General features: G+C 38.8%; 1 protein-coding gene across 4 annotated transcripts in view; it reads right to left on the bottom strand.

The window, feature by feature from the left end:
- Nucleotides 1–15: 15 nt before the first annotated feature.
- Nucleotides 16–14,068, bottom strand: part of CCP110 (centriolar coiled-coil protein 110) — a 31,355-nt gene continuing 17,302 nt past the window's right edge. For 3 of the 4 annotated variants that reach the window (XM_075564569.1, XM_075564570.1, XM_075564571.1), the window contains exons 5-15: nt 13,715–13,842; nt 12,926–13,097; nt 12,285–12,424; nt 11,689–11,805; nt 7,910–8,011; nt 7,606–7,722; nt 6,419–6,492; nt 5,184–5,246; nt 4,510–4,569; nt 3,942–4,027; nt 16–1,976 (exon numbers count right to left, since the gene is read on the bottom strand). In XM_075564569.1, the coding sequence (XP_075420684.1) occupies nt 1,924–1,976; nt 3,942–4,027; nt 4,510–4,569; nt 5,184–5,246; nt 6,419–6,492; nt 7,606–7,722; nt 7,910–8,011; nt 11,689–11,805; nt 12,285–12,424; nt 12,926–13,097; nt 13,715–13,842 (1,112 nt within the window). In that variant the 3' untranslated portion in view covers nt 16–1,923. The remainder of the gene's footprint in view (nt 1,977–3,941; nt 4,028–4,509; nt 4,570–5,183; nt 5,247–6,418; nt 6,493–7,605; nt 7,723–7,909; nt 8,012–11,688; nt 11,806–12,284; nt 12,425–12,925; nt 13,098–13,714; nt 13,843–14,068) is intronic. The other variant, XM_075564572.1, reaches the window with a different exon arrangement.

Here is a 14,068-nt window from a genome sequence, read left to right as displayed (position 1 = left end):
AACGATCAAATCAGATTTTCTTTAAAATGAAAAGTTTATTTTGCCTTTTGCCTAGAAGCAAAACTAGTGAAAATTAAAGTATAAAAATAAATATAATTTACATTAATGGACATTCCACTCAAAATAAAAATAACATATAAATAAAATTCCACCAAAACACAAAACAGTATCTGGCACTTTTATGAGAAAAAAAGCTATGAATATTAAAAATGTGTAAAACACGCAAGCTTTATATGTTTAACTTAAAAAAACACTCAAGTTTCCCATCCTTAATCAAAAACTAGTTGTAATGTTCTCTAAAATACTATCTGTTTCAGCTAATGACCATACACAAAACTTTTAGCATCTACTTTTCTTACTGGAGAGACCCATGATATGAGTAAGCTGTATCCTGAGTTTTCAGAATGATAGAGCATGGCTTATATTAATCACATTGGGGTCACCAAAAACAAACAAACAAACATTGTGATCTCCTATACTTTGCCATTTTTAAACCAGGTACACACGTGTCGTCTGTCCTCTAAAGCTCCTGTTTACCCATTTAGTCAATGACACACCTCAAAAAAGGAAACCAAGTTCACACCCAGAGTGGTTACTTTCTGTCTGTAACTGGATGCAAAGATTGAATTTTAAGTGGACCAGAAAATTGAAGAGAAAAAAAAAACAATTTTTCTCTCCATATTCTTAAAGGGATATTAAAAATGTCTATAATTTTGTTTTCAAATATCAGTATCTCTTTAAAATTCAAGTTATAAAGATCATTGTACACAATTCCAACTTTAAGGGAGAAGCATAAAGCCCTTTTTGGAAATGGTGTGATAAGATGTAGAGGCATTCTCCTTCATGAAATCCTACTTGTTAACATTTGTTAGTTTATATTTTTAATGAACATACTAGTGATATAAAAAACAAAGATAATCATTAATAGCACTAAGGAATGCAGAATTTCAACAAGATAATATAAAGGGGCTTCAAAAATTTCATGGAAAAATTCAATTACCTGTTCTATTTTGCCACAACTTTTTGAAGTCCCTTAGTATTATTATTCCCTTTGAAAATCTGAATTGTTACCCTATATAGCTAGCCCTTTACTTTCTCCTCAATCAAGCATGCTAGAAAAATCAGACTCTAGAGATACAAAATATGTGGGCTAAATAGAAAATGTTACTGCATGCCACATGTCATTCTCATTTACAGAAATGGATGTCACAAAGAATTCTTCAGGGCTACATTCAAGAAGACAGTGCCATCTTCCTCCAATCTGTTACCCTCCATTGAAGAAAGGAGCTTAAAGTCTAGTGGAAATGCTCACCAGGAGTTTGAGGTATTGGGTAATCTATGTGAAACCAATGATTTCCACAGACAACTAGTTGTTGACAGTATGTGTACTTAAGGTGACCCACAGCCCCACAGCGCCATCCTTGGCCAGCAGGCAAAAGTTGTATCCTCTGTGACTATACTGTGAGTCGAAGAATATGCAGAATTGTAAGTATTGTAAGTTACAAAACCAGGCCGGAAGTGCTTCTGCAATTTCTCCTTAATTAGAACAGTATCTAATCTGTTTATGAAAGTCATTAATTAGTATGTAGAGATGAATGAAATTTATGTTTAGAGATTAGTTAGAATTTGTCACAACTTTTCAATAACCTATAAAATAAACCAAATGTCCTTTAAGTTTGGAAAAAGGGTTTCTGTAGACATTTATAAAACAAGCTCATGTGAGTATAGGTTAAACACAGATAAGTGGCAATCACTAACCATTCACTTGTCTCCACCAAACCTGCTCTGAAGAGCAGTGTGGGAAACTGATAAAACTATCCAGACAGTTGCTCAGCCCTCTGACATCCATGTTTCAGGGTCTGTGATGGGGAAAATGAACATGAATAACAGCTTCCCTTTTTCATCCTAGTGAATGTTGTCTTCTTAAATTGTCGCAACATTTGGCCGCTTTCTTTGGATTTTTCCTGCATATACTCCTAAAAATAGAGCAAACGTACTATTATTTCTCAATGTTAAGTCTTTCTATGATGATATCACACTGTATCACCAGGCAGTGAGCTAAGCAATAAACATCATCTCATTTAATCCTTACATTCAGTAATCCAGCAGTAGATAATAAAATGGACACGGAGAAGGCACATGCCAAATTCCAGAGTGGCAGCACTGGAAGGAAAGATTCTGAAACCCTAAGCCCCAGCCTTGTTCCTCCATGGAAGCATTTTGCATTGTACCACCTCCCACTCTGCTTTAGCTAGTGGTTTCTAATTTCCTTATAAACTCTCACGCACAAAACATCGAATGAGCAAGCATATCTCTTGCAATTATCTAAATATGTATTCATATAGAAATACATCTTAAGAAAAATAAGAATTTTGGTACTCGTTTAGATACATATTAGGTGGACATGTTAATTCCAGGGTGATTGCCTTAATAAGTATTGCAGTGCAATGAGATTCAGTAGTTCCTTCAGAACTGCAATGGCGGCCTGTTCATCCTTTATACTGTTGAGTATTACCAAATGACGAAAAGCACTGAACAAAAACTCTTACTGGTATGTGGCTTGAAGGTTCGCGAATGGCAAGATGAAATGTATGAGAAAAGAACATGGAGAGTGATCAGAGTGGCAAATGAATACTGTTAGAAAAACATATTAAGTTTCAACTATTTGCCAATTAGCTATGATTTATCACAATATTTAACACTAAGATGAGAAAAACTTTCAAATGTCTGTAAATTCCATATAACTTCACAGACAAACACAGCATCTAGTGCTTCAACTGGGTTCTTTAAAACAGTTAACTTTCAAGCTAGCTGGCCTGGCTGCCTCTGGAGAAAGCAGGATCTTTAGCAATCTAATTCCCTTTCAGACAGCTTCATTAACTGTCAGTTGAAGTGACTTCCAAATGATGACCTTTTACAATATCCTGTAGGTAGCAACATTCTGAGCAATAATCACTATATACTTGTAAAATGTAAGTAATCATTTCACAGTTATGATTCATATCGTGTTCTCTTTTTGAGTTAATATAATCAAGAACATAAAAAAACTTCCCAGGTTGTTTGTTCCCTCCTAATTTGGGGAATTGCTTTGTAATACAATTTCTAAATAGACGTAATTGTGTACTAATGGGAAGATTGGAATTGATTAAAGATTTAATCTTCAAGGCCCACCGATTAATTTAGGTGTTCTGTTAAATGTGCAGAGAGCAGTATAGTTAAAGCAAAGCGTTCCCAAGCATTTTCACTGGATCAACAATTTTTAGTGAGCACAGAAAATATTAAAGCAGTAGATTACGAGGTTTGGATTAGCTCAACATGGAGTTTGTCTTCTTGCCACCCAAAAATACAATTTTTATACTTTTAAAATTCAGTCCTTATGTAATCCTCAAATAATGACCACTCAGACTTAGCTCAAGTTTCTTATTGAGCAAAAGGTTAGTGGGGAAAAAAGGGGCCAACTCTACCCCTCCCACTTGGCATATTCACAGATGCTCTTGTGGTCAAGAGAGGAAATCTCTCAAACCTATATACACATGCAAAGAATTCTGGGTGATATTCTTCCCCAGAGCTGAATAGCCACAGACAAATTTTGAACAGCTAAGTATCAAATGTTTATGTCTTACTCGTTCATAAAAATGTGTGGTTTGGGGGGTTGTTTATTTTTAAATTTAAGCCTGAGTAATACTACACATATTTAGGATTAAAAAAAAAATCAGTTTTCCATGAAATAGTTACAGAAGTCAAGACTGGAGACCCACAGTCTTACTAAGATTTCCTGACAACAACAAAATACAGGAATGCTTACCAATAGGAATGATTGTGAATATGCCAAAACCGAGGTGGCAAGGAGAGACAGGCCCTAGATCCCGGCAGTGAGGCCGGAGCTGGGCAGCTTGTGCCCTGTTTCTGGGAGCGAGCTTCAGAGATGGTTGTCTACACACCTGACACGGGCGCTCGGTTAGACACTCTGCTCTGGGAAGGCTTCTGTCTACTTTGCACAGCCCCCTTCACTGAACTCTTAGGGGTTCTAATTGAACATAAAAACATGATTAAGTCACTTGCATTAGGGACCAAATGTTCCACATTAAAAGAAAGCAACCGCACTGACTGTCTAAACGCTTCAATGCCTAAAAAAGAATATAAGTCTCATGCATGTACACAGTAAGGAAGCTATAAACTTTTGCTCCAGTCGATTATCATCACTTTAATGAACTTACTATAGGGATTTTGTTTAAATAATGCATAAAACAATATGAAGTGGATGGTAAAAACATGCCAACGGAAGATGAAAACCAAAGCATAATACCCAACAGTATGTCCAGTGGGTTGTCTCTGGAGACAAAAAGAAATCTAGAAAAAAACTTTTAAAGGATCTTCCTAATACTATAAACAAATCACATTTGAAAAATAATTATTCTTTATGTAAAGAGCACTACAGTTATTTTTTTCCTGTCGAAGCTATTCTTGATCTGAGTTATTTTGATAAACCCATCTCGGTGGCATCCTCACCCTTGTCTATTAAGTAGCCTGTGAACAGGTGCATTCTGTCCTTGGTTTGGCTGAAGGACTCTGTTGACAAAAGTAAATAAAAAAATTAACCAACAAGTAAATCCCATCTTCCCCTAGTATTCTTTCAGTAGTTGAGGTGGGAGTCATTTGTGCAACGATGTGGCCTATTAAGCATGTAGTTCCTCTATTACCAGAAAGGCAAGCACATTCATTAAAGAATATTAATACGGTATGTATATTTTGCTCACCAAGAACCTAAAGTCGTTATCAGGAAAGAGATGTCCTATGTGCGCTATTACTCTTTACGCTTCTAGTTTCATCTTTATATAACTCAACTTTTATACTCTAATATTTAAGAAAGAAATGTATCACTTATTTTATGTGAAAAGCAGGTCGGTATCAAAGACCCCCCTGGACTGTGGAGCAAACTAAAGAGAGAAGGGGCTCAAATTTCTGAGAGAGATTGGATATCCTGAACTCCATGAACATCATCTGGCCTGACATGTGACTAGAGGAGCAGGTGTGTCCTGAGTCCCCAACCATCCAACCCAGTAGGGAATGTTCTTTTGATGTAAAGTACAACAAAGCCAACAAAAGGAAGCTTGGGTTTTATAAAGATTTCCTTTTATGAAAAATAAGTAACCCTTCATTTGAAACTGAGTTGTTTTTCTCACCTTGTTTCAGAAGGATTTTGTTTAACAGGAATTTTCTTATTTGGCATTCCCATTTCAGAGGCTCTAATGCAATACAAAGACAAAAACAAGATATTGAGGGAAGGGGGAACACATGCTTAGAAATGTGCTACAGGCTGATAGGAGGAAATCATCATTAGAAGTTGGTACACTACTTGAATGAGGGGGAGTGCGGGCTGGAGACCAAAAGCCCATTTGTAGGCAACTGGACACCCCTTTACATAAAGGTCATGAGGAGGAGACGAGCCAGTCAGGGTACAGTAGAGCACCAATGAAATATACAACTTTCCTCTACTACTTTAATGTTTCCTCCCCCTCCACTATCATAACCCCAATTCTACCTTACAAATCTGACTAGAACAGAGTATGTACACAGGTACAGATAAGAGCTAGAAACACAGGGAATCCAGGACAGATAACTCCCTCAGGACCAATACGGAGAATCTCCATACCAGGAGGGGAAGAGAAAGGTAGGGGGCGAAAGGGGAAACCGATCACAATGATCTACATATAACCCTCTCCCAGGGGGATGAACAACAGACAAGTGGGTGAAGGGAGATATCGGTCAGTGTTAAGACCTGACAAAATAATAATTTATAAATTATCAAGGGTTCATGATGGAGGGAAGGATGGAGGGGAAAATCAGCAGCTGATACCAAGGGCTCGAGTAGAAAGAAAATGTTTTGAAAATGATGATGGCAACAAATGAACAAATGTCCTTGACACAATGGACGGATGGATGGATGGATGGTGATAAGAGTTGTACGAGCCCCCAATAAAATGATTTTAAAAAAAAACAAGTTGGTACACTACTTACAGATCTACAGCAAGCCTACTAAAGAGTATTTTCACAGACTTTTTAAAAAGATAGTTATGAAGATATTATTTCCATTAATTTTTCCTCCCATGAAGCCTTTCAGCTATCAGAAATAGAATATATGTAAGAGATAAAATTAAACACTGAATATGGGAATTAACTGTTTCTAAGAAAGATTTTTTTATGGCAATCAATTATGCCCATTAAACATTGACATTTTAGTCATTAGATTCTACTGCCTGATTTTAATTAATCTCTTTATAAAAATGAATTTATATTACTTTAATTATGGAAAACATAACTGTCCTTTATTTCTAATGTGAATACACAAATAGACTAACGCATAACTAAAATTAATTGGCTTACTAATAATTCATTAGGATGACATGAAAAAACTTACTTCATGTATTTCTTCCTATCAAGAGACTTCTGTGTTGCAGCTGAAAGAGCTACTCGTGGGCTTTTCATTTTATCCTTTGAAAGAAACACATATGTATGTGACATAAGGCTCCAGTAGTATCAACAGTACAGTACCATGGTATCATCGGACAGGATGATCCCAAATTAAGAGAGTAGCTTCTCTGTGCTAGTATCCATGTCTTTAGCTTGAAATTTTTGTAAAGTCAGCAAAGCACTAGCACTAGTGGCATAGTGGATTATGCCTTGAGCTGCTAACTGCAGTTCAAACCAGTAGCTCTACAGGAGAAATATTAGGCTTTTCTGCTCCTGTAAAAAATTACAGCTGGGAAACTCGCAGTGGCAGTTCTACACTGTCCTGCAGGGTCACTATGAATCAGAATTAACTGGATGGTAGCGAGTGGTGTTTTTGTGAAGTGAAGTACTCGGAGTTTTAAACAAATCACTACCTTACTTTTCCCAATGAAATAATACAAATTTTGCTTTTCTTTTACCAGCCAAAGAACACTGATTCAACCAGACTTCTAACATTCATTCTCTTAAATTTCTACTTAATGTAGAGCCAGTTTCCTAGTTCTGACTTCCAGACAAAAGAAGGCATATTCCAAGACCGTGTCAAAAAAATGCAATCTATCGTAGCTGATGGTTTTCATAAGCCAACCAAGGAACAGTTAAAGCTTCAATTCCAAAATACAATAGGAAACAATACGTCATTCTTACCCCAATTTCTTTTAACTGTCTCAGCATTTAAATGTCGCTGGTACACTTGGGAGCTATCAGTATTGTATAAATATAGGGAGGGCTTGGATGTAGGGAGTGGCACTTAGAATCAACAGCCCCAGACCAGTCATTGCCTTCCACATGGGAGGCCCACAATCAGCTTAGGCCAGTGCATTCACGTGCAGTCACGAAGATAAATTATCAAGAGAGTCCTGGCAATCTACTTCCAAGAATCAGCCAACGTCAACCATAAAGATCTGATACACAACTTATCATGGAGATGGCACAAGACTGGGCAGTGTTTTGTTCTGTTGTGTATGGGGTTGCCATGAATTGAAGGCCAATTTGAAGGAAAACTAACAACCACAACCACCAAATCTTGAAGGAGCTCATTCATTAAAAATCATGTAGCAAAATAAATAAATAGAAAAAGAAAATCAGGTAGCATACCATTTGCCTGAGCATTTTCTCTTTTTGAACTTCTCGGTCATGCTGTAGAATAGACATTCTTTCCGTTGAATCCATTACAAAGAATATGTCGTGAATACCATACAGGGCAGCTCGCAACTAAGTTCAAAAGGAAGAAAATAGGGTATCCATTGGGTAGGAGTGGAGAAAGATGAGATCAGACTTCAGTAATATTAAACACATTCAGTTCAAGTAAAAGGTTAATATTTTAATTAAAACCTAACTTCAGTAATTAATAAAGAATAGACCACTCCCATGTCTTAAAGCTTTCAAGATAGGTGTTTACCTGTGCCAACACTCTTTCTTGAAGGGAGGCGTCTTGTGCAGACACAGCTCCTCTCTTTAATGGTGCTTCTGATTGAAAACTTCGCATGAACTCCATAGTATCCTTAAGGGAAAAAAATAACCCTTCAAAAACCACGTTTTTATAAAAATCCATGATCACATATGCTAGTAAATCCAAAATGATCATTTAAAAAAATCCAATTTTAAACATGGGCAAAGGACATGAACAGACACTTCCCCATTGAAGACATCCAAGCAGCAAATAAACACATGAAGAAATGCCTTCAATCATAAGCCACCAGAGACACAAAACTATGATGAGAGTGATCCCACCCCAGCATTAATGACATCATTTTAAAACAACCCTCATCGACTGCTGGGGCGGGGGGGGGGGGGGCTGTAAAAGGGTGCAGCTACTACAATTTGGGACTAGAAAGACCATATGATCCAGAAATCCCAATACTAGGTCTAGGGGCCGTGGCATGACATGTATACCCTTGTTCAGTGCAACAGTACAATAGCAAAGAGATGGAAACAACAAAATGCCCATCAACAGAGGCAAGGATAAGCTAGGGTTTAATGGACTATTACACAGCAGGAAAGACTAATGCTGAATCTCTGAAACAATACTTCAAAACGTGAATAAACCTAGAGGATATTATGCAGCATGAAATCAATCACAAAAGGGAAAATGTGGTATGAGACCACTATTAGTTTTAAAACTCAAGAAAAGGTTCAAATGCAGAGAGAGCAACACTCTTTAGGGTTACCAGAGGTGGGAGATGAAAGGAAGGAGAAATCGCAAACGAGAAGATACCTGTCTGTTGACTTGGATGAAAGGGTAGGTGGTATACAAAAGGCACAAGGGGCGGCACAAAGGGATCAAAGCAAAGGAAAGCCAGATGCCGCACAAGAGTCGAGGCAGTAAAGGCGAATCCTACTCCCTACCCCATCCTTCAGAGACCGTCATAACAATAACCTGAGTGGACACAGAGGACACCAAGCTGAAGAGGGGCGGGACGGTGGATGGGACCGCAGCAACGATCATACAGGCTTGACGGGATCTGTCCTCTTAGGTATTTGCAAGGGGCTTCAGAAGTTCGTGGGATCCCATAACGTGGGATTCAAAGATAATGGAACATTTCCACAAACTTTTTGAAGTCCCTCGTACACATACTGTAAAAATATATCCATGAATATAGTAGAGCATACAGGGGACAAAATTAGGAAAACTCTGCCACAACCAAATACCTTAAAGGAATGAGTCACTGGACCTAGGGACTCAAGACCATAGTCTTAGGGGGCACCAAGATCAAAAGGCATAATGAGTCAACAAAGACAGTTTTATACGTCCTACTTTGGTAAGTAGCTACTGGGGTTAAAAGTTCATGAGCGGCCTCCTGAGGGCACAACTATTGGTCTCTCTGCATCTGGAGCAAAGAAGACTAATGGATCAATGGACTAAGGGACCACCCAAACCTTCCTTTCCATAATCTTGAAATCAGAAGAACTAGAGGGTGCCCAGCTACCACGACCAACGACTGAAAGAAATCACAATTGAAGGTCCTGGTGACAGTAGGAAAGAACTGCAACAAACCTCTAATCAAAACAAACCAAACAGGCTTACTATAGTGACAAACTGATAAAACCTCTTAAGACGCCCGTCAAACCTGTTGCTATTCTCGCCACTATGGCTGCACTTCCAGTCCCCCAACAGACAAGAATAGAAGTCAATAATAACAGCAGGGCAGTACACACTCCTTAGAACCACCAACCATGAGATCAAGAGTGTAACATTTGCCCAAGGATAAAGCTCAGAAGACAGGAAGGGATAGAAAAGGATGAACAGAAATGGTAAATCAGAGAGTGGCAAGAGTGTTATTACATTTTGTGGATTGCCATCAGAGTTCCCAAACTAAATGGGAATAAATTGCTGAATGGAAAACCAATCTGCTCTGTAAACTTACACCCACATTACAGTAAAATATTTATTTTAAAATTGCAAAGAACACAAATTACTAAGAACACTAAGAATATTTTGAGATTCATGTTGCTGTGTTTATCTGTAGTTCATTCTTTTTATTGACGAACTCTATTCATTGGATGGGTATGTGACAATTTGTCCATACCCGTTACACATTTGGATTGTTTCTAGCTCTGCATTATTACAAATAAAATTCATACAACACCATGTACAAGTCTTCATATGAACACATGCTGTCTTTTCTAGTCAGTAAATAGTTGGGAGTTGCCTGCCAGGCATACATTTGACTCGTTAAGAAACTTCTGCATTGTTTTCAAAGTTGCTTACCGTGTTCTACTCGCTTTAGCAAAGCATACAGCTTGCTGTCTGTCACAGTCTAATCACATAGAAGACATTGCAGGGGGGACAGCTGCCGTTGCAGTTAGGTCCAAATGTGACCTCTGATCTGATCTCCCTGTCACTGATCCAATGTGTAATTGTTCCAGTTTTTAATTTGTCTTTGTTTCCTTTTAAAAAAGTTTTGTTTGTGATTAAGATTTTGCTGCTTCATTCTGTGGTTGTGGTTGGGCCATTTGTGTTTTGTTTTGGTTTTGTATGTTTTTCTGTAAAGGAAACTCAGGAGAGGCAGCCCAATAGATTCATAGTTTCAAAGGGACAGGGTAGCGGAGGTGGGCAGGAAATGGAAAGCGAACAACAACGAGCACAAGGAAGAAGAAATATCCTGGAATTGATAGTGGTGACAGCTGCACAACTCTGATGAATGTGGTTGAAATAGTGAAATGTATGATATGTGTATTGCGCATCCGTGAAACTGTTAAAAATAAACTACTAAGAATTCAAACAACACTCACTTGACTGAGACCAAAAATTCAGAATATACAAACTATTTCATTTACATATTATTTACATTATGTGAAGATGATGACTAGCCTTCTTTTTTTTTTTTCTCTTCTTTTACATTTTATTAGGGACTCATACAACTCTTACCACAATCCATACATATACATACATCAATTGTATAAAGCACATCCATACATTCCCTGCCCCAATCATTCTCAAGGCATTTGCTCTCCACTTAAGCCCCTTGCATCAGGTCCTCTTTTCCCCCCCCCCCTCCCTCCCCATTCCCCCCTCCCTCATATGCCCTTGGTAATTTATACATCGTTGTTTTGTCATATCTTGCCCTATCCGGAGTCTCCCTTCCCCCCTTCTCTGCTGTCCCTCTCCCAGGGAAGAGGTCACATGTGGATCCTTGTAATCAGTTCCCCCTTTCCAACCCACTCACCCTCCACTCTCCCAGCATCGTCCCCCACACCCCTGGTCCCGAAGGCATCATCCACTCTGGATTCCCTGTACCTCCAACCCTCATATGCACCAGTGTACAGCCTCCGTCCTATCCAGCCCTGCAAGGTAGAATTCGGATCATGGTAGTTGGGGGGAGGAAGCATCCAGGATCCGGGGGAAAGCTGTGTTCTTCATCGATACTACCTCACACCCTAATTAACCCATCTCCTCTCCTAAACCCCTCTATGAGGGGATCTCCATTGGTCGACACTTGGGCCTTGGGTCTCCACTCTGCACTTCCCCCTTCATTTAATATGATATATATATATACATATATATACATACATATATACATATACACATATATACACATGCATACACACACTTATATCTTTTTTTTTTTGCATGGTGCCTTATACCTGGTCCCTTGGGCACCTGACTAGCCTTCTAAAACTGCCCATTTTACTAGGTTTTGATATAGTCTACCAGTTCAAATGTCACAATGACCATACTTTCACAGTTTGTCGAAGTTGCTTCAGCCTCTCTGTTTGCATGAGCCTTCGAGTCAGGAATCCTTTCGCGACTGCACTTATTTTGTTGAATTTTGCTTGTACTTCTGCACTGAAAACCTAAGAGGGAGAAAATAATTTTTTTTAAAGAACCTATGCATTAGACGCAAATCCTCACCAAACTCACTGTTGAGCCAATTCCAATTCATAGTGACCCTACAGGAGAGAGGAGAATGGCCCTTATGAGTTTCTTTATGGGAGTAGAAAGCCTCATCTTTCTCCCACAGAACAACTGGTGGTTTTGAACTACTAACCATGTGGTTAACAGCCCAACAATTACGACGACACTACGAGCATTAGACTAGAGACTGGTTTTCTTAATTATTATAGTCAACGAACTAAATTACTAACTAGAAATAACCAAAACTAGTAACTAAAGTTCTATTTATATATTCTATGTAGTGCCATCTTGAATAAAAGCTATTTGTATAAACAAAAATATGCATGCTCATTTACACAACCTAAGATGATATCCCTCTAAAGAAATACATACAATTTGAATACAGTATAATTATGTAAGCATAATTAAATTTGCCTACCTGAGACCATCTAGTTTTGACCCTTCCAAAGGGTCTTATTACGGAGATTTTAGTCAAGCCGCTAGTTGATGATCCCCAGAGGTAGAACGACGATTCACTTGCAGAACCAAAGCTATGTTGTAGGGCTGAATTTGTGAAAGCTGGAAAAATATACATATAAGCACACATTATACTTGATGGCTTATAGGCAGAATACACATAACATTCAAACAAGCACTTGTGACACACATTTAGAATAACAGCTGTCCCTGAAACTGAACCACATGCAGACTTCAAATATTTATGGGCTGCAAGCTTATGTAGCAGATGGCTCTTTTCACTCAAACAGCATCGTAAGATAATTGAAGATGTGAATCTAAGCCCTTACAGAGACCGGGGATTAGATGTAACTCAAGATCACAGGGAAGGTAGGTGGCAAACTGTGTTTTCACATGAAGCATGTCTCCTGCTGCACAGGTAAACACAGACTGGCTTCTGAGCCCAAGTCCTGACATAATCTTTACCGAGGGGTCCTTTCTCATGAACACCTGCTCACTCACTGATCTCTGAGAGGCTATCAGTTTTCCTTGACTACTAAGCTGCTGGCAGAGAGCAGTGGGCTGAACATGGAATACCTGCCCCCCACATTATCTTAAAATTACCAGAATTATTTGTAGTATGGAATGAATCCACTTGAGACAGCATCGGATCAAGCAAGCCAGAGTCACTTATTCGTCTCCATTCTACCTCCACCGCAGTGTTACCGTCCAATTCCAAGCCTGCTGTTCTAACTGCCTTCTTCTCTTTTAACATGTTCGCCTGCTCTTCTATTTCCTGAAGATCAACCGTTTAACATGTGAGATTTTTAGTTCAATTACATCCCCTAAAGCTGTACATTACCAAATGTCTAGTTTGTCTTCCCTCAAATTAAGATACTATATATACTAGTGTATAAGCCGAGTTTCTCAGGATATTTTTAATGCAGTTTTTGTGGTAAAATGAGGTGCCTTTGCTGATATTCTGGCAAGCTTATACTCTAGTATATACGGTAATTAAAATATATCTAAAATATAAGACACTAAGTATAATAATCTTAAAACAAGTGTCCTTTTTCTCAGGATATAGCTCGTGCGGAAGGTGTATTTTGGGGTCTACTTATAAAAGTTCATTTTAAATGATTAAGTTTTGAATCACAAATTTAATTATGCACCCATCTGATAAATTACACAGTCACTTTCAGATCAGGATCTAAATAACAAACCTCACACTCCGGCAGTAAAAAATATCAGACATGCATCAAAATCAGGGGCCTCAAAAACAAACACTACACCCCCGCCACCTTACATTCAGATATGCAGCGCTGAAAAGCACCTTGTCTCCCGCTTGACCAAGGTCCACAGGCGGCCCGCTGTTTCCCCTTCCCGCTCCCGGCCCTGCATCTCAGTCCTCACCTTCTGCAGTCTCTCCTGCTCCCGCTCCTGCTCAGCTATGAGCAGTGATAGCTGCTGGGCATGCTGCTCTTCCAGCCGCTTCCGCAGTTCTTCAAAAGCTAGCATTTTGCTTTTTAAGATCTCACCTTCTGAAAAGAAACATGGCCTCTCAACTTTCAGAAACTCACTATAATGCTCACATCCTGTACCATCACTTTAAAATACGCTTCTGATCCGACATCACGTGATCAAGACATAAATGGTCTCACATTTAACTACATTCTTGTGTCGCTGCTCTTCTCACATCGGCACACACCTTGCCACCTTTCCCCACTCCCGGAGCAAACCCCATGGTAGTTTCAATTGCCTGGTATG

The sequence above is a fragment of the Tenrec ecaudatus genome, chromosome 12 (genome assembly GCF_050624435.1).
Source record: "Tenrec ecaudatus isolate mTenEca1 chromosome 12, mTenEca1.hap1, whole genome shotgun sequence".
In the NCBI taxonomy this organism is placed as follows: domain Eukaryota; kingdom Metazoa; phylum Chordata; class Mammalia; order Afrosoricida; family Tenrecidae; genus Tenrec; species Tenrec ecaudatus.
Note: the sequence above shows the minus strand (reverse complement) of the source record. Positions and strands in the feature narration are given on the sequence as shown.